We start from the raw sequence: 20,348 nt of genomic DNA, 5'->3' as shown, positions 1-20,348 counted from the left end.
TATATTTTATAAGCCATACTTAAACAAAAAAACTCTAAAATTAGATAAAGAAAAATGTTTGATTTTTAGGACAAAATAAGCTATAGAGTGGCTGTAATTGTATGTTACAGAAAAATAAAAATCAGAGCTTTTTGTATATAATATATTAAAATTACATTAAAAGCAATTACAATATCATATGATCGAATAAAAATCATTAGAAATTAAAATAATCATTATGAAATTACAAATTAAAATAAATACACTATAAGGGGAATGAGGTCTCCAAATTAATTTACAATTTTGAAATAGAAATTAAACATAAAAAGAATATGATATATGAGTATTTAAAATGAAAATAAAAAAAATTAAAAATCTGTTTTTTAGAAGGGGGAGGGGGGGATTTGGGTGGGTAGGTTTTGGTTAAAGAATGGACTACTTCTAAATATACATTTAATACAAAACTTTTAGAAAATAATATAAAACAAAATTAATTTTGTATTATATTATTTTCTAAATCTTATCTTAAATGGAAAATATGTTTTTGTAAATCTATTATTTGATAATTATTAATTCATTTGAAAGCATTAATTTGTTCCAAAGATAAAATAAGTATTATTCCAGAATGGGGCACTTTAAAACCGATTAATATCCGCTGGATTAGACCGGTTCTCAGCCATACTGAAATATAATGTACAGTTTTGTTAGCCCTGAGGGGCCGAAGTTATAAAACTGGTTTTAATTTTATAATTTAGATATTCGCGGAAAACTGTCAATAATACGATGCAATAAATAATTATTTCTCAAATAAGATATTTTGAAAGAAAATATTTAAGTGCCAACAAGAGGCCTCTAGGGGCGAAGCCGCTAATAACCAATATAGGAATCATTTTTGCTAAGTTTAAAATCAGAAGAGCTATTCTAACATACCTAAATTAACGATCATAGCTACCTATTATGAACGTCAATCAATGAATCAATAAATCAAATAATAATCAATTTACAAATCAACTTTGTTCCACTCAAGTTTGTCAGGATTAAATTTATATTTAGTGAGTAATCTCCATCCTTTATCCTTACCATGTGCCCAAATCTTTTCCTGATACTCAATATTCCCACTAGCAGCAAATTTGAATAAACGATATTGCCTATTCTCCTCCCCATCATCTTCACTTTTAGCAAATTTACGTTGCCCAAAGCAACTATTTCCATCATTAAATATAGCTCTGTAACCTCCATCTTGTAGTTTGTTATCTTCATATCTATAAATACTCTCTGTCTTTGCATCTGTTTCATATAATCTTGTGAACCCTGGTATTTCCTGTGTTTGATACACCTTCTTATCCTTCTTATTGCTATATGACCCACCATATTGCAATACTGCAAAGGATTCATCTTTAACAAAGTTCTCATCAGTTCTTGGTATGTCAGCAAAATCAGGGACATAACCTAGATCAATTTTGTTTATTAGCTTTTATATGATTCATTTATGTATATCAGTCGGACACTGCAGTAAGTATAATGTCTAAAATTTATATTGATAAGAGTTTTTAAATGCGAAGCTTTTCTATAATTAGGGTCGGTCTGTACGTCTGAGACAGATACCTTTTTTTGTTAATTTAGGCATGTTAGAATTGTCTTATCAATTTCAAACTTTGCATGGTGATTCCTGTAGTAAATAGGTAAGATTTAGAAAGCGTAGCAACTCTATAACCACTACCAGAATGTCCGTACATTTATTTTAAACATGTTGATTTTTTACTTTTTTAACAACAAATTTTTATGTGATCTTATTATCCGATTGTTCTGATTTTTGGTATATTGATTCCTGGGACAAATTTACTCACAATTTTGCTTTGACTCTTATTCATTTACAATATGATTATTTTCAGTTCTGACACTCTACAAGTGTTAATGTCCCTTTGTCCTTCACTTCATTTTAGAGCTTCACTTTTATGGATGTTGTCATCCTTGTTTTAAATGATATTTTCTAGTCAATATGCACTTTTTCTTACATTTTAAAACCTGTAATATGGGGTTTTACTCTGCCTCCCCTCCCCCTTCTCAATGTAAATTTTACCTCTTGGGGGAATTTTTTTTTTTTTTTTGGGGGGGGGCACCTTTGACCCTCCTAAAAGTTGAATTAATGCTTGTAACCAGATTTTTTTAGACATATTTACGCTGATTTTTAAAATAATTCTAGGTTTTCTAAGAATCAGTCAGTTTTTATTTGTCTGTCTGATTTGTTGAGCTGCGTATCTATGGATGTTGTTATCCTTGTTTGTTATTTTATTTGTAAGTATTCAAGAAACACTGAAGGCATAATTTATTTTTCTGGTCATTTAGTGAATTTTCTTAGAGGTGTGGTAATTTATGTCTTCAGCAGATGAATAATTAAATAATTCCAATGTTATGGTCCAGCTGTTTATGAGATCTTGCTGAACTTAGTTCATAACAGATATAGACAAAAATATGCTGATATCTAGTTTTAATTTTTTTCTCTCAAAAAGCTGCAAAATTAAGCCACATAACTGTGATGTTTTTGATAACAGGACATTTTTGGTCAATCTGTATATCTCTAAAGGTGATTAGAAAATAAATTTCTTTACATACAAACTAACGGCTACGTCCCCTAAAAGCCTATAGGGGCACTTAAGGTAAGAGGGGGAAATTAATCCCATTTTAAACTTGAGTTTCAAAAGAGTAAAAAATATTTTTTTTTTTGGGGGGGGAGGAGAGGGATGAAGACACCCTCCCCAAAAATAGTTTAAAACCTTCCCAGGACCTATAGGAAGCTTCACTGTAAAGGAGAACCTTACAGGTTCAGCGGTTAGCAAGATCCTTTGGGACAGACAAAAAACGCTTACTACTTTATAAAATAGGATGTCTAATGATACTTACATAGATGAGGTTTCCATTCAGGCTTGGCAGTCAAAGCAGCTTCAAAAAATCCTATAACATGGAATTTATTTCTTTTAGTTAAATACCTCTAAAGAAAGCCTGAAGCGAATGCAGCTTAAAATTAAAATTAAACCTTAATTTAAAGAGATAATTTTTTTAATTTAATGAGTTTCAAGCAATACACATCAAAATAGTCCTATACAGTCTGAAACAGTAAATTGCAAAATAGAAGAAATTTTTTCAAGAGAAACCAAAAAAAATCTGCCAAGAACAAGTACTTTTTAGCACTAATTGATATTCTAATCATTAACTCATTTTTAAAGCCTTACACATGATCTAAAAAGGATTAATAATCCTAAGATGATTCCTACCTGAAAGCACTGAATTACAAACATCAGTTATTTTCCTCACACACAACTCTGTGGCTTCTATTTCTTCAATGGCCTCTTCAAAAGGATTAAGGCCAGGTAGCTCCTCCAGGAATTTCTCAGGAACAAATGCCAAATAGGTAAGGTGAAGGAGAGAGTACAATGATTTTGAATAGATTAGGAACCTGAAATGAAGATAAAACTTGCATTTTTTTTTGATCATTCTTATTTATTTTTAAGATGCCTAAATTAATTTCATAAGTAATCATTTCATTAGTAATCTAATAAATCAGTAATTTAAGACGATGCAGAAATGTCATGTGTGACGTCATAAAAAAATAGGACTAAACGGAAGGGCGAGAGGAGAAGTGGGAAAGAAAACCCATAAACAAGAGATGGGTTTTTATGACATCACACATTACACATTCCACATCTTTATAATTTAAGCTATTCTTACCTATGAGCGCTATACAGTGGTTCTAAAGATTGCTCACATTTCTTGTGGAATATTTTTTTCAGAAACTCTCCAATCTTATATTCATCAAAATAATTTTTTTTGTCTTGAAAATCACCGATACCTCTGTGAAACATTGAAGCCCATAAAGGTAACACATCAGATTGTGAGAGCATTCCATCCACTTTATCTAGGATCCACTTGAAGTTAGAAGAAGGCCATAGTTCATGTAACATTTCCAGAGTTGTTTGAAGTTCAAACTATAATAGAACAATTCTTATTAATGTGTATATTATTTCTAGAAAATATTTTGTAATTAAAACTCACAAAATATTCAAGAGCATTTTCATCTGCCTCTAGCATGATCAAGTTAGTATAGTAGTCAAAGTCTTAATTGCTGGGTAAATTCCAAGGAAGATATTCAAAACATTGCACAATATGTGATACTCAAATGATGTAGAATAACAAGGTTAAATAACATTCAAACAATCAAACATCAACCCTAAGTCTGGTTATCCTGTGAGTTGCCCCTGTTATATGACAAAGGCATTCTCCTTATCTCTCACTATTAGAGTCAAACACCAAACATAGTAGCAACAGGTACCATTTTTAAAGTCTCTAGTATGATGCACTATAGACCAGATTCAAAGCCACCACCCCCCTGACTTCAATCAATCACACTACCATTTATGCAGTGATTAGTTAGGAATAAATATTTGTTGCCTATACCTTTGTTTTTACATATTTTGTCTTCAGCTCATTGAAGTCAACAGCTGCATCTGTAGTAAAAGAATCTCTATCCTCTTGCATTATCTCTAAGAAATCCTTTTTTTTCTTGTCTGAACCCTAAAAGAATATACTTACTTAGTTACAAAAATAGTTCATAATACATGACATCATTCTTAAACACTTATAAATTGAGAAAGAACCATTTAAAAGCAATTAAAAATACTTCACCCTCCCCTTTTTTTTTCCTCACATAAAAAATCACACTTTATTTCCTCTTACATCATTAATTATTTGAAGAAAAAAACATGAATTATTTTATATACCAAGTTGACATGTAACATATAAAAGAATTATTATCACGGTGTATAAAAGCAGCTTCGCCCCTAGCCTCCAAGGGCTTTGCCCAAAGAGGTAAAAAAAAATAAGTTGCTGTGGTGGTGCGACCATCAAAGTTAGAATTACCTGCTGCACTATGTTCCTGACAGTGACAAAAAATCGATTTTTACATTTTGGAAAATACACTTTTAAACAATTGTTTAGTAATATACACAAGTTTTTGGAAATAAAGCCGAAAGAATTAGCTCTTTACTATGAAAAATAAGAATTTGATGTGTAATTACACCAGAGGTTTGGAATTAAGTTCCTTTTCATCAAAGTAAACAACTATTTTTTCGGTCAACTAAACTACATTTCAAATCAGTGTGAACCCTTTATTTTTAAAGCTATTTTTGAGTATTATATATTTTTGGAATCAGTATATAATAATTCATACGTTTAGCCTTTAAAAGAAGTCAAATCTCCATTTTTTGTTGTAATTGTAGGTACTTTTCTAGACATACCCGTTTCTTGTAAGATAAACAATTTTCTTGAAATGAAAATTTTACGTTTGGGTCCAGAACTAAAAATGGCAAAGGATGGCAATAAAATCCTCTCGTATGAGTAAATTAGAACTATGTATAATATCATAGAACCTTAGCCTAATCTCCCGAAATCTAGCGAAGTTTGCTTTTTTAAGCTCTTAAGTAACTAGGGTTAACCAAAAAATAACAATTTTAAAGTCATAAAAGTGATATATATATTTCTTATTACTTAAAACACCTATTCAATTAAACTTAAAGTAAAGAAAAGTTTTAAAATCAAATAAATGATTATCCAATAATGTTTAAGCTCTTATCTGAACTATACCTTTTTATTAGGGGGGGGGGAGGGGGGGGGGTTGCTTGATATATATTAATCTTGGATCCCATTAAAGCTAGAAGTCTAAAAATTTTGTTTATGTTTTGCTTGATCAAGAAAAAATATTCTGATTTTATATTTTTAACATTATATACTCCCTTTTCCCTTTTATTGAGCAACCTTTCACAAAAGGTTCTTTCATACTTATTAACAAAGAAGAGTAGAATTTATGTTGATTAAGATAGAAACTGTTTCCTTTAAAGTAAAATGTAAATAAAAATTAAAGTCTTACATATCTATGATCTAAAGGGATAAGACAATTGCCGATAAATTAATGTATATCCCCAATGCTAATACACAAAATTGCCCCTTCTATAAATTACAATTAGTTGTTGAAATGTTTGGACACTCAACTAATAAACCAACCAATCAAATTAATAAAGTCTAAAAGTTGTTATGCCTACAAATGAGAAAACACTATTATAAAACATTGTGGACTAGAAAAATAAACAGCCCATTGTTCCATCCCTCCCTGCTAAAAAAAACACACAGAAAATGAGTAAGAAATTGACTGATCTGTATGTAAACTTTGTATTAGAAATCTCAAAATATAAATTTCAGGGGCAGCAGTCTGTGGTAAAACGGCTGCAGATTTTCATTAAATTTTAGTTGGTCGTGTAATGTTGTTAGATTAGCTTAAGTTTAAAATTTGAAGTCTCTAAGTCAAAAATTGAGGTAACAGGAGCTAATTAAAGATTTCTTGAGACCTGCAGGACCTCCAGGATAATACCTGGAACCGGAAATTTACTTGAACAACTAGATTTCATATTGGGATGTAGTATTATAGGATATTTTAGTATTTGGTAAGATGAAATGCTAAGTTTAAGTCATGAAAAAATATTTTTGCTCTTTACCTGTATGAACCTGCCAGGTATCCTGGCATCCTGTGCCCGCCAGGATGGAGATATTCAACTTTCAGGTATGTGTCGTGCCCATTTTAAACAAGTCACTCAGTTAAAGCTCTATATCTTTCACACACAGAAAATGAGATAGAAAATACCTGTAAGGGGGGGGGGGTCGCCCCCCCCCCCCGACTGTTAAGGGTTACCTAACATTGATTATTGGGTTGTGCAATATCTTTTGATATAATTCCCGTCAATGTAGCTCAAAAACAAAGGAAGTTACAGCTTCTGAAATGTGCTTATTAGACTATCTTTACACCCCCCTTGACGCCCTTTGTGTAAAACCCCTATTATAAGTATTTTTCACTATTATTTTAAAAGATATATGTATACTTATTGCTTTTTAAATAAAATTTTATTAAAATGTTCAAATATACACTCTCTATGATTTTTTGTCATTTTTCGGGATTTCTGGAACACAGTGTGCTGGAAAACAAATTAGGTACCTATGTTAGTGCGACCACCAAAGTTTTAATTACCTGCCCAAAAAAAATCTTTTGTGGGGGATAGGGGTGAAGCTTAAAAAAACACCACTGGACCATTAGATATATTCCCTGAAGAGTAGAATCCAATCGGTTCAGTGGTTACCAAGATCTTAAAGGACAGATGGATGGACGGACAGACATCAAGCTACTTTGTATTATAGATGTTTATAATTTACATCTTCTTACCTCAACTTTCTCTTTCAACAATATTAAACCTAATTGCTTATAGCATTGGCTAATAACTGAAAGTGGGCTTGGTCCAGAAGTGTTATCCAGGAACTGGAGCATACAACCACTCTCTTCCAGTCTCTGAGCCAACAAAGGTCTGTGCCCTGTCAACCATAGCTTTATTTTCTTGTCCTTATTATCCACTCCAGGCTTATCTTTTATCCGCTTGGCAACTGAAAGAATTATATTTAAAATTATAATATACCCTCGATTGCATCTGCTCGTCGCCAGGGTGATAGGTTCAAATCACGGGTGACAACGTATCATAACTAAAGATGTTAAAAATGTTTCCTACTGCTGCTGTGTCGGGTGTGCAACATAAATTGTAAGGGATGGGGGAATGCCTTTGCCCAAAAACCTTGGCGCAACTCACTACCATGCACAGTTTGGACTTCTCAGACAAAGGTTGTGCTATCAAAGGGTTGTTTGTCTGATGGATGTTACTTAACCTAATATCCTTGGGTGTTAGAGTACTTAATCCCATTACAATGGATGATGCTCTAGATTAAACATCCATAGCCCCAAAACTACTTGACTGATCAGAATGTTTAAACTCACTATAAAAAGCTTAGATAAGAACTTTTTGCCTATATAAATCTTTGGACGATGGAGGATGTGTACCACGAGCTGATCCGCATAGGTTCAACAAGGCAGATTCGAAATGCGCTGGTGGTTTAATCTTGATTCTCGACAAGGGAACACTGGAGATACTGTTAGATAGATAAGTAAACCACTAGAAAAGATTAGAGCTCTCTATCTGAAATGGCTTGGCCGTAGTACTCCAGCAAAGCAGATTTAAAGATGTCAACAATGTCAAAAATCAAAAAAATTTCTCTGTTCTTTATTTCAGGGACCCATATACAGGGAACTTTCAACTCATTATAGACTATGGATTGTACTGACAACCCTAGCTGAATTGTCATGGAATTTCCCAAATAGTAGAAAAAATCATTTTAGCTTAACACTTCTCACTTACTCACGTTCCTAAGGAAAAGTGGCCTCCCAGCAGCCTGATCTTAATTCAATGGACTTTTGGGCCTGGGGCTACTTTGAAGCATGCACCAATAGATGTGCCCATATCACAAAGACCTTCCTTATTGCCACTATCAAGGAGAACTTCACCAGCTTGGACAGGTACATCTTGACCTGGGCCTGCCAGCGGTTGAGGAGGCAGTAAATTTCATTTTGATATTCTTAACTGAAAACTGTTGAAAATCTGACTATTACACCAGATTTAGGAGAAAAGCAAGAAATAAAAAATAGCCAAAAACCTGCTAAAAAGCAGTCCAACTGCCATGGATGTTTTCTGTAAACAATGGAAATTTAAATTTTAATATTACTAAAACAATTTTAAATTCAAACTATAAACACCAAAGATATAAAAATGTGAAAAATGTAAAACTAGCCCAAAGCCTGCTAAAGAGCAGTCCGACCGCCATTAATGTTTTAGAGTTAGTTGTTCTCCTATGTGATGGGAATGTTGTCAAAAAGTTTCATCTTTTATAGGAGCTGAGTAATTCCCATTTTCCCCATAGCATTATTGACTGATATTATTTTTGATTTACTTCCAGGCTTAAAAGGGAAAGCGCCCAATTTCTTTTATAAATTGGGATTAATTAAAGGGGTAGTTTCACAAAAGGCACATGAACTTAGTTTAGTGAACCGCATATTTTTTCATGGTGAATTGGTTAAACTACATTTATATAGCATATGTTTGAAAGAATTACAATTTTCTACCACGTAGATTTTAAAATATCAAGACTTGAAAATTGTCTTTTTAAATTGCGTCGTATATCACAACAAGAGATTTTCAAGTCTTTATATTTTCAAAACTACGTGGTAGAAAATTGAAATTCTTTCAAATATATGCCATATAAATATAGTTTAACCCAGTAACTAGCACAAAATATGTGGTTCACTAAATTAAGTTCAAATGCATTTCATGAAACTTCCCCTTTTGTTTAAAACAGTAATTTAAATTTTTACTTTACCTTTAGGATGTATTATATAATATTCAGGAGTTTGTCCAAAATATTCAGTGAACCTCTTTTTCTCCCTTAAAAAAAACTTTTCAGTATGATTTCGATTTTAGACTTTAAACAAGAATATTAGCCTAAAAAATAAAAAAAAATATCACATAAATACATTAAAGTCAATTATCAATCAAGATCTATTAAAATACTCACTTTGAATCTTTCCAAACTAATTCTTTCTTCCATTGACTTACATTGCCATTTGAATAAATCTCCATTTCCTTACTGACTGCCTTGATGTACAGAATTAGAACATTTGTTGATGTTACTTTCCCTAAACATTCAGAGCCATTTTTGAACTTTGTCCTGAATCCTGTAGCTCGGTGAACAACTCCATCCTTCATAGCAACAATGGTCTCATAATCATCATTTGTAGATTTGCATTTTATGAATAATGGCCTTGGTGATTGCAAAGCTTCCTTGCCTTCATTGGAAAATAATTTGTATTTCTCATTTTCATCCATTGGCATCATAACTAAATAATTTTGACTGAAGTCTCCAACATAGTTATCATCAGATATGTCTTGAAATCTTGGAACAAAACCTAAAGTTAAAGAAAATAAAAGGCTCAAATAGAGAATAATATTTGATCATTTATGAAAATTTAATCACTTTATAATATAGTACTTTCTTTCCAATACATTTCTAATAAAGTAAGAAGATATTAATAGTTAAGTTTTGATAAAATCTCAATTAACAATGTGTTTTCTTTATTTATTAAACAAAACATCTAAGGTTGCTTTATTACATAGAAATTTAAATCTATCAGATTTATAGATTGGTGGGTGCCTAGATTAGTTGTAATACACATAAGTTAATTCTTATCACTTTATCATACCAAAAAAACCCGTTTAAAATTTGTCATAAAAATTATCTTACCCAGGTTTTCTTTAGATTTCATCATTGCAATGAAACCACCTTCTGTAACACCAACAACACTGTCTGCCGCCTTTTCCATTTCTTCAAGATCTTTTTCACATTTTTTTAACTCTTTTGAAACATTTTCTAGTGGATTTAAATTAGGTGTTTTATCAAATATATGGTCAGTGATATTTGTATAGTAAGTAGTAAGGATAAGCTTGTATAACTCTCTAGAATTCACAAGGAACCTGAAATTAGTATGAAGAATTTCAATGAATTTTGAATTAGATTTAATTTTAAACAAGAATCACAATACCCGAAGGAACATCAAAGACTTGGAGATAGAGCAGATATTCATTGTTACATTGTTATAACAAATAAATGAAAACAATAATGTAAAAACGTTTTTTGCATAAAATATGTAGTGTTCTATTTAGATTGAATGACAGACAATGTTTCCCCCCCAACTGTTTCTACCAAACAGACAAAGAAAGGTCAGACTTTTTTTTAATGATTAGTTACTTTGATACTAAACTAGAAAATCAGTATGGTAACATGTATCCAAAATCTTACCCAAAAGCTTGAAACATAGGCTGCATGTTTTCAGAGCATTTATTCTTATAGACATAGCTCAGATAGGACTTCACTTTTTCTTCTTTGAAATCAGCTAGATATAAACTAAATCTGTTTTTATTCTGATAAAATTCATTGACCCATTCCACCAAATCCATGTTTGACATTAGATCAAATTGTTGATGAATATATTCACATCCTCTGAGATAATTCATATTTGCAACCATATCTAACAGAAGTTTAACACTCCCCTGAAAAAAAATATTAAGAGGTTTTTTCAGAAACTCTCGTCTCTTATTTCTAAAACTATAAGAGATATTAAGACACACTTAAAAGCACATAAATAGTTGTATAAAAATTATATTGAATTTATTTTATTGCCATGACAATGTGTTCCAGAAAAGTAAAAAAAAAAATGAGAAAAATCATAGAGATTGTAAATTGTGATATTCTAATTATATTTTATTTAAATAGCAATATGTAAGCATAAATTTTTAAAAGAAAATTGTGAAAAAATGTTAAAACAGTTATTTACCCTAAAGGCGTCAAGGGGGAGGGGGTTGTAGATGAAATAAATTTTAGAATATTAATTTCTTTCAATTTAAAGCTACATAAAGGGTATGGATATCACAATTCGTAGCACCGCCCTATAAACAATCATTATTACAGTTTGTCAAACTCAGTCATCTTATATGTTGCCTAAAATACTAAAAACCTAAATAATTGTATTTAATTGACAATAGCATTATTAAACTTATTTCCAATGTCACCAAATGTTTTGTGTAGCAAGGAAAAAGCCCAACCCGTAAGTTTTGGAATAGCTATGCTCCTTATTTTATTTTAATCATGTGTCCAAATTTAAATGGCAGGTGAAAATTAATTCTGTATAAAAGTTGATGTATTATATTATTCACCTGGGTTTTCAGTCCCAACCCATTCTCTGGGACAGGGGGGAAGGGATAGGAGTTCTAATTGCCTGGAAATGTACTTGTTTATGGATGATAACTAAATTATTGTGTTGCTATCCATTTATCCTGTTAATTTTTACCAATTAATAATATGTAGTTAGTTCTGTTTAAACCTTTGAATAATATACACTTCGTAAATATTCCTTTTTGTTATTTTGTGTTGTCGGAGCAAGGCTCCTTTATAGTGAAAGGTTGATACAGTCCAATACTTTATTTGGTTACCTGAGTCAAAATAACAAACCCTCCATTTAATTTAAATATAACAAACATTAAACTTGATAAAATGGGAAAGTTGTGAAACATTTAAAATCACAAGAACTAAAAATCTAGGAATCGATCTAGCGCCGTAATTAATATACAAATCTTAATGAAACTAGATGGAAATATGTAAAATATGTGCATATTCAATCCGTGTTAATTTAAGCCGTCAATCCAAATAATCACAAAAACCTAAAATCCAATTTTTAGACAAATCTTAATAAACCTCAGTGAAAATATGTATAATGTAAAATAAATTAATCCCTGAAAATTTCAGCCCTCTATCTTGAAAAGGAGTTGAGAAAATCACAAAAACTTCAAAATCTTGGAATCAATTTAGCATTCTTAATAACAGACAGATGAACAAAACAATGTATAGATTAGATGGGCATATTACATAAGAATCTTCACTTAAAATTTCAGCTGTCTATCTTGAATATGAGCTGAGAAAATCACATTCATTCCATAGTGTTATGGACAGACGGACGGACAAACAGATGGACAAAGTGAATTACAGAGTAGCTTCCCTCCAATAAGTAAGGGGGAAGGGTATTTTTTGTTTCTTAGTGTTTTACCTTGGTTTAAATGAAATATTTGATATCTTTGTGTTGGGTCAGGGTAAGGGCCTCTATCAGTTCATTTTGTACAAAAGAAATACCTGCAAGTCTTTAATTTCTTTCTTGATTTCATTGAATTCACTTTTGGCACTTGAATCAAGCTCTTCCCAAGTTTGTCCGATTATATTGAGCAATTCATCCCTTTCTTGTTCAGACAGCAGTTCCTGTCAAGTTCACCAAATATTAATAAAAAGATTGATAAGCATTTTTTAAATTGTCTAAATGTGAATAAACAGATAAAATCAATAATAATTATAAATTGGCAGATGATTTTATTTTCTATCTTATTTTTAAAGGGGGAAATTAAGTACATTACCAAAAAACCCTTATTATGTATGAATATATAAGTAAGCTATTTATAAAGGGTGTGCTAAAGGCTTCTAATGGCCAAAAGAAACATATATATTATGCTCGCACAAGATTTAAACTGACTAAAGATGGCCTACATATAATCTAGAATAGTCATTAATCAATAATGCACAATTATCTGACAGTGCATAGGAATGTGCAAAAAAGACTTATTTGTGCATTTTTTCTTCAATGAAGCTTTCCCTGCGCATAATTTAATTTTGGCTATTCCAGATTATTTGTAGTCCTTTCTAAGCTGCTTAAACGGTGTGCAGGCATGATATGTATGTTCAGCCAGTTGGCAGCTAGCACCTTTATAATTCATAGATTTATGGAGATAATCGTTACCAGAAATATTTTACCTTGAATTGCAGTTGACCAAAAAAATTTTATTTGGAGTTTTAAAGGGACATCTGATCATCAAACCCTAAATCATCTCATTCATAATATCTCATCATTTACAAAAAAAATATTGCTGTGCGGATTATTTAATTGTGCTGATAATGGTTGCCTGCAAGAAATACACCAATCTTACTGCTGAAAGACTGCCACAAGTAGAATCAATACCCCATTTGTGCCACAAGATAAATGATAGAAATATAGAGTTAAATAATGTTGCCTTGATAAAGTCATATTTTTTTTCTAAATAATAATTTTAATTAGATATTATCTAAATTACAATGTTATGATACATGAATGGGCAATTTGATAAAAAAACAGTAAAGAATTCGTTTTTACTTTAAATGAGAGTAAAAAATTCCTAGAAAAAGACAGTAAAATGATAAAAAAATATTTCCCTTTTTCCCTCATATTAAGTCATAAATCCAAGACATTTTTGTAAATTTTGGCTGATTATTATAGCTATTTGTGCATCATTGTTAATCTTTAAAATTTCTTGGAAATTCTATATGTTCTACATCTAATAACTCATCCTGAGTTAGTGCAGAGCATGTGTAAATCCAGCTGGGTTATGGACCTCTGCAAGGGTTCTGCATATATGAAAACTTATCCCTTTTCATTTACATTTTATTTCTAAAATAGGGAGTGTGTTTTCAGTGCTTGATATGCACTTTATGGGAAAGCACCCTAAAACTAACTTTAGCTGTCCATGCTTTTTAAAAACTACTAAATATTCTTTTACATGAAGCAACTCTGTAATCAGAAATGTCCACCTGAAGGGGGGGGGGGGATCACTGTATATTCACAGGGTAAATATCAAAAGTTTAATATGAATATATTAATTTACACACAAGATAACTTTAAGTTTAACTTCTTACTTTAGAATAATTGTTTCAGTAATTTGTTTTATATTTATTACCAATGTTACTGAGGACGAATTAACATTCTGCCTTAAAGGAAGCTTGCAAGAAATAAAATGCTTTAACTACAAAAAGACTGTCACAAGTATACCCAATACCCAAAATTTGGAGCCTCCAACTTCAATAACAAAAAAATTATTTGCATTTCAAAATGACATTTTAGGTATATGAAAATTTGAAAGTTTTTCATTGCTCATGATAGAAATTTCAATATCAAATAACGTCGCCTAGTCTCAAAATTATCATTGTCAGAAACTTTGGTTGCCAGTAACTGATTACATTATTACAATAAAAACATCACAATTTATAGTCAAAATCTCTGCAAAAATTTGGTTTAATTTGCGTTTAAAATTATAGCGGAAACAAATGAAACTTATACAAGCTCGACTGTGATTGGTTGTTGAGCTGATTTGGCCTTCTGATTGGATGGAAATACTACAGAACTCCTGGTACAACGGAACTTAAACTGAATTTTTTTTGATTATATTGGCTATGAATATGGGTGTTTTGATTGTAATAATCTAATCAGTTACAGGCAACCTAACTTTAAGCTTATAATTTTATTTCTAGGCAATGTAGTTTTATTTTGAAATTTTCTGTGTTTTAAAATTTTCATGTAACTAAAATGTCATTTGAAATATTTTTTTGTTATTGAAACTGGATGCTTCAAATTTGGGTTATTGGGTCTATGTGTGGCAGTCTTTCAACAGTTAAATTAGTGTATTTCTTGCAGGCTTCCTTTAATGTTTTCTTTGTTTTTTTAAATACCGCTCTCTCACTTGCTTTCATCCTTGTGAACATAATTGACAATATGTATATTAAGATATCAATTATTGTAAATGAATTGTTTTAAAACATATTTATGGTAAACTTTCCTTAGATTTTCTTTTGCCTCCTAAAAACTGTTTTGCTCTCTCTTTCAAATCCTGAATAAATCAAAGTAGTTATCCTCAAAGTGTCTTTCTTGTATTATTCAATTATTGAAAATACGAGTAGGTTATATTAGGTACAGGGTAGCTATTGCAGGTTTAGGCTCAGGCATACAGAATTATGGTAGTATCAAACAAAATATTAAAAATTCATCTCCTATGTAAAATTGTGATTGTATTCTCTCAAATTATTTTGAAATGGGTCATGAATAAGGTGCAGCTAACATGCCAAATAAATCCAAAATGATATTTTGGTGACTGATAAAAAGGTCGTCCTTACTTCAAAGCATTGTCCCCCAAAATCACAAAATATTTATAAAAATGTTTTTCAAATTAATTCCATTTTTGGTTCAGCTGGAAAGGGGTAGTGGCGCTTTTCTGTGGTCAAGAATTGATTTGAGGGAAAGCACCCAAAAGTTAACCAGAGTTATAAAACATGATTGAATTGATTATAAATGAAAATTATTTCATTCATCAAGGGATAAAAGTTTTTCTCGTATTCCTTTGAATCCGGTGGATAGGAACCGGTTCTCATGAATACGAAAAAACTATGTCTAGCATCGTATTATATCCAGTTTTCTACGAATATAGAAATGTACAATCATAAGATTAAAACTAGTTTTTTTAGCCGGTGCCTTCGGCACCACGAGGCTAAAAAAACTAGTTTTAATCTTATAATTGTACATTCTATATCCGTGGAAAGCCGTTTATAATACGATGCGAGAAATAACTATTCCAGTATCGCTACGAAACCGATTAATATCTGATGGATTACAACCGGTTCTCAGCCATACTGATAAATTATGTGTAGCATCTCATTATATCCAGTGTTCTATGAATATCTATAATACAAAGTAGAACGATGTCTCTCTGTCCGTCTGAAGCTTAAGATCTCAGTAACCGCTGAACCGATTGGGCTCTACTTTTCAGGGATTATACCTACTGGTCCTGTGATGATTTTAAGCTATTTTCCTGGGGGGTGGGACACCCCCCACCCCCCAAAAAAACAAAAAATACCCCCCCCTTTTTTTTATTGCAGAAGATTTCCTTGGTCCTTTTACAAATTTCACGTTCATTTTTTTATCACCTCTTGGGGCAAAGCTCCTAGAGGCTAGGGGCGAAGCCACTAGTATATAAAACTGTGTAATCACAAGATTAAATCTTATAATACGATACAATAAATAATTATTCTTTATGAGATTTTAAGTGAATTACTTACTTTTCTATTTTTTTTGGTTAGGTAAGCAGCAGTTTCTTTAAAAACCAAACTGGAAGCTTTTATTTGAGGAATTCCAGAAGCCTCAGCCACAATTTCTAAAATTCTGCTTGCACGGTCAGAACACTTTGCAGCACCTTCCTTTGTGAATAGTAATTGTGAAAAGTAATTGCGGACCTTGGAGAGTAGGGAGGTTTCAGGGCTGAAAACAAATTAAATAATAAGTTTATCAATTATGTATTCAAAAGCTAAGCTGTCTATAATTAGGGTCAGTCCGTATGTCAGTCAGTAAAAGATAGCTCTTATTGTTAAATTAGGCATTTTATAAATGTCTATCAGGATTTCAGTAACAGTAAGGTATGATATAGGAAGGGTAGTAGGCTAGTAGCTCTATAATTGTTACAATAAAGATTATTAACTTATTTGAAAATTACCCTATTCATCTGATTTTAGAAATAATGATTCCTAGGACAACAAGGTATGATTTTATAAACAAAACTTTGTTTCTATGGATTTTGTCATTCTTGTTATGCCTAAGGAACAAATGTAGTGAAACTTTCAATGATTAAGATGAAGATTGATAACCAGTAATGCAATTTAAAACAAGGATGATAACATCCATAACAGTGAAGCTCTAAACGGTAGAACAAACAAACATTTAGACTTGTATAGTGTCTGAACTGAATAATCAGAATATAAATGTATATTAGTTGAAACAAAATTTTAAGTGAATTTGTTTTAAAAATGTTTAAATACAGGATATTGGTTTTAGGACATACTCACATTTTTTAGGACTATAGAGGTGCTTGGCTCATAGAATTATACTTTGTTGTCCTAAGAATCAGTATTCTAAAAATCAGAACAATTGAATTATCATATCACATAAAAGTTTGTTGTTAAAAAGTAAATAATTCAACATGTTTAAAATGGATGTAGGGACATTCTTGTAACAATTAAAGAGGTTCTAAATAAATTGTACCCAACTACTACAGTAATCAACCCGTGACTGTGGCTCAACACGTAGCGCATCCGCTCGTTGTCGGGAAGGTGATAGGTTCGAATCTCGGCCCGACACCGCGTCATAACTAAAGACGTTAAAAATGGTTCCCACTGCTACTATGTCAGATGCACGACGTAAATAGTTTGAGTGGGGAGAATGCCTTGGCCCAAAACAGGCGCAACTCGCTACCATGCACAGTTGGGACTTCTCAAACAAAGGTCGTGCATCTCAGAGAGTTGGTTGTCTGATGGGTGAATGGACGCTTTACACCGCAATCATAAGTATTGTATGTATGTTTCAAGGTTCGTGGAAAGAGGTCTAGTTACCTAGTACCCGAAGCGACACCTAGCCCCCTAGAGTCTTAACTCTTTAACTACAGTAATCACCATGCAATGTTTGAAACAGATAGAATAATTCTAACTTGCATAAATTAATGAAAAAAGCAATCCGTTCCAGATGGACGGACAGATGTACAGATGGATGTACAGGCCGACCCTAATTATAGAAAAGCTTCGCTTTTAATAAAATAGGAGAATGTTACTTTGAGTCAAATTCCTGTGCTTGGAAACTAGGATCATTGGTTGTTTGGTCTATTCCAGCCACTGACAAAATAGTTCTAACACTTGCAGCCAGTTCTCCAGTCATGTCCTTGTTAGCTGATATCCTAGAGAATTACAAATTTTAAATGTAGCAGTAAGTAAGCAGAAAAAAATTCTTCTAGTGAACACACTAGCAGTTAGAAAATGTTATTTATGTAATTCAAATACTTATTAAACACATCTATCATTTAAATACACATTAAGCAAAAATGTTTAAAACATTATTAGATGTAACAAATTCTGTTGATTGAATTTTGGAACTGGCAAAGACAATTTTAAGTAAGCCTTTGTTTTGTAAAAAGTTAATAACAAATATTATATCTATGTTGATTTACTTTTCAACATCAAATAGGAGAAAACTATTCTTTGTGAAATACAGAACCTCCCACCTCTAATTTTGAAATGATTTTAAAAATTAAAACACAAAGTAATGGATCGGTTAGTTTTACTGTAGGTGATATTGAGACAGGTCAGACACAACGATAAAAATGAGATCAAAAAGTTTGTATAGTTGACAAAAGCCTTTTAAAAGTAGGCTGAGGCCCACTAGATGTTTGTTTTCATATGAATTTTTTTACAGGAAAATGGAAATTAAAAAAAAAGTATTAACCTTTCTATATTTTTTTCTTGATCAGCATCAACTGTTGTGTCTTCATCCAATTTGTTTTCATCCATATTTTCATCCATTTTTAATTCCTGAAATCATCATTTAAAATGCAATTTAATGATAAGAAAAAAATTGTAACCAATTTACTCACAGAAACTTTAAGAGTCTTTTTTTTAATGGCTAAATTGTATAGCAAATAAGTCCAATTTGGAGTTATAGCTCAATTTGTTTTCAACCAATATAATAACGTTTTCTTATTCATTTGCTTAACAACTTTGGAGACTAGTGTAATAAACAGCCCATTGTCCCCTCTCTCACTGCCTTTTTTCCTTCTCCTTGTGTGAAATGTACAATTACAAAATTTTCTGACTGTTAAATCTAAATTATGTGTGCAACCTATAGTGATTAGATTTTTTAATTCCATCATTTAAAATCCAGTGATGTTTTTAAAGGTGTATAAAAAATACTAAATTACATGCTGCACAAACAACTAACCCATTGATTGTTAAACATTTAAAAAGTAGCTTTGCTGATTTATATATTTATTTCACAGAGTATGAAAATAATTTCTGAGTTAATAGTTGATTGACTAAGGAAATGTTTAGAAGATCCAGTCTAAAACAGGTTCATGCGACATACATAAATTTGATAGACTAAAAACATTAAAAATCTTGAAATCAAAGCTTTTTTATAATTACGGTTGGTCCGTCCGTCCCTCCTGAATAGATAGCTTTTTTAGTTAATTTAGGCATGTTAGAATTGTCCTATCGATTTCAAACATTGCATGGTGATTCCTGTAGTAGTTAGGTAAGATTTAGAAAGCGTAGCAACCCTATAACCATTACCAGAATGTCCGTACATTCATTTTGGCATTGCTACAAAAGACCTACCCCTACAAAAGACCTACTCGTTGGTTCTACAAAAGACCAACGCCTACAAAAGACCTACTCTACAAAAGACCAACGCCTACAAAAGACCTACTCTACAAAAAATTGTAATGCTAGAAGGTCATGGCCGCAGAGCTTGGCTCCTGGCCTGCCTAGACGCGGGCGCTCGGCCCCCTGCCTATAACCTAACCTAACCTAACCCGTACACCGACAAATGTCCTACTACGACAAAAGTCCTAATGCAACAAACATCCTAATCCGACAAACCTCCTAAACGACAAACGTCCTAAGCGACAAACCTCCTAATGCGACATCTTTTAAGTAAAACATCCTATAAACTTTTCAAGTGATATCACATGCCGTTGGGTAGCCAATACAGATTTTGGGACAACTGTCGGACGGATTTTTTAATTTCACCCTGTGGACAAAGTCATTCAAGAAATGAATTTCGGTTTTGAATTTTGTCCCTGTGTGTTTTATCGCCATATTGGATTTTATTGTTCAACTTTTTTAACAGCAGTGGTAAATTTTGTCCTTAAATTTTGGAAGATTTTTTTTATTTTTTAACTTTTGAAAAATTTTAGGACGTTTTACTTAACCCTTACAGATCGGGGGGGGGGGGGGGGAGGGGTCATATTGACTTCATGACTTTTTAAGTTTAGTAATTTTACGTCGGCAAGAGTTAATTTTATTAGGATATCTGGTCTGTGTCGGTCGTGGTGTCCGGTCAAAGTCGGTTGGGTAGCAAAAAAAATTAGAAAAAATTCTAAATAAATCTTAATTTCTACATTATGACTTTTGTGTATAAGGTAGAAACCTAAAATTTTTTTGGTGAATACTTAGATATCAAT

General features: G+C 31.8%; 1 protein-coding gene across 1 annotated transcript; it reads right to left on the bottom strand.

Annotated features, from left to right (window-relative positions):
- Window positions 1-818: 818 nt before the first annotated feature.
- LOC145323972 (uncharacterized) lies at window positions 819-18,975 on the bottom strand. Its single transcript, XM_080166599.1, has 15 exons — window positions 18,614-18,975; window positions 17,946-18,068; window positions 16,408-16,606; window positions 15,137-15,185; window positions 12,634-12,758; window positions 10,750-11,000; window positions 10,195-10,424; window positions 9,469-9,859; window positions 9,274-9,338; window positions 7,241-7,455; window positions 4,432-4,548; window positions 3,706-3,962; window positions 3,252-3,433; window positions 2,881-2,931; window positions 819-1,428 (listed from the first exon to the last, which is right to left on the bottom strand). The coding sequence occupies exons 1-15, from the start codon at window positions 18,688-18,690 to the stop codon at window positions 980-982; spliced, it is 2,781 nt and encodes a 926-aa protein (XP_080022725.1). The 5' UTR covers window positions 18,691-18,975; the 3' UTR covers window positions 819-979.
- Window positions 18,976-20,348: the final 1,373 nt, after the last annotated feature.

The sequence above is a fragment of the Acartia tonsa genome, chromosome 7, assembly GCF_053477335.1.
Source record: "Acartia tonsa isolate MP-2025a chromosome 7, ASM5347733v1, whole genome shotgun sequence".
Taxonomy (NCBI): Eukaryota; Metazoa; Arthropoda; class Copepoda; order Calanoida; family Acartiidae; genus Acartia; species Acartia tonsa.
This window is presented reverse-complemented; position numbering and strand designations above follow the sequence as displayed.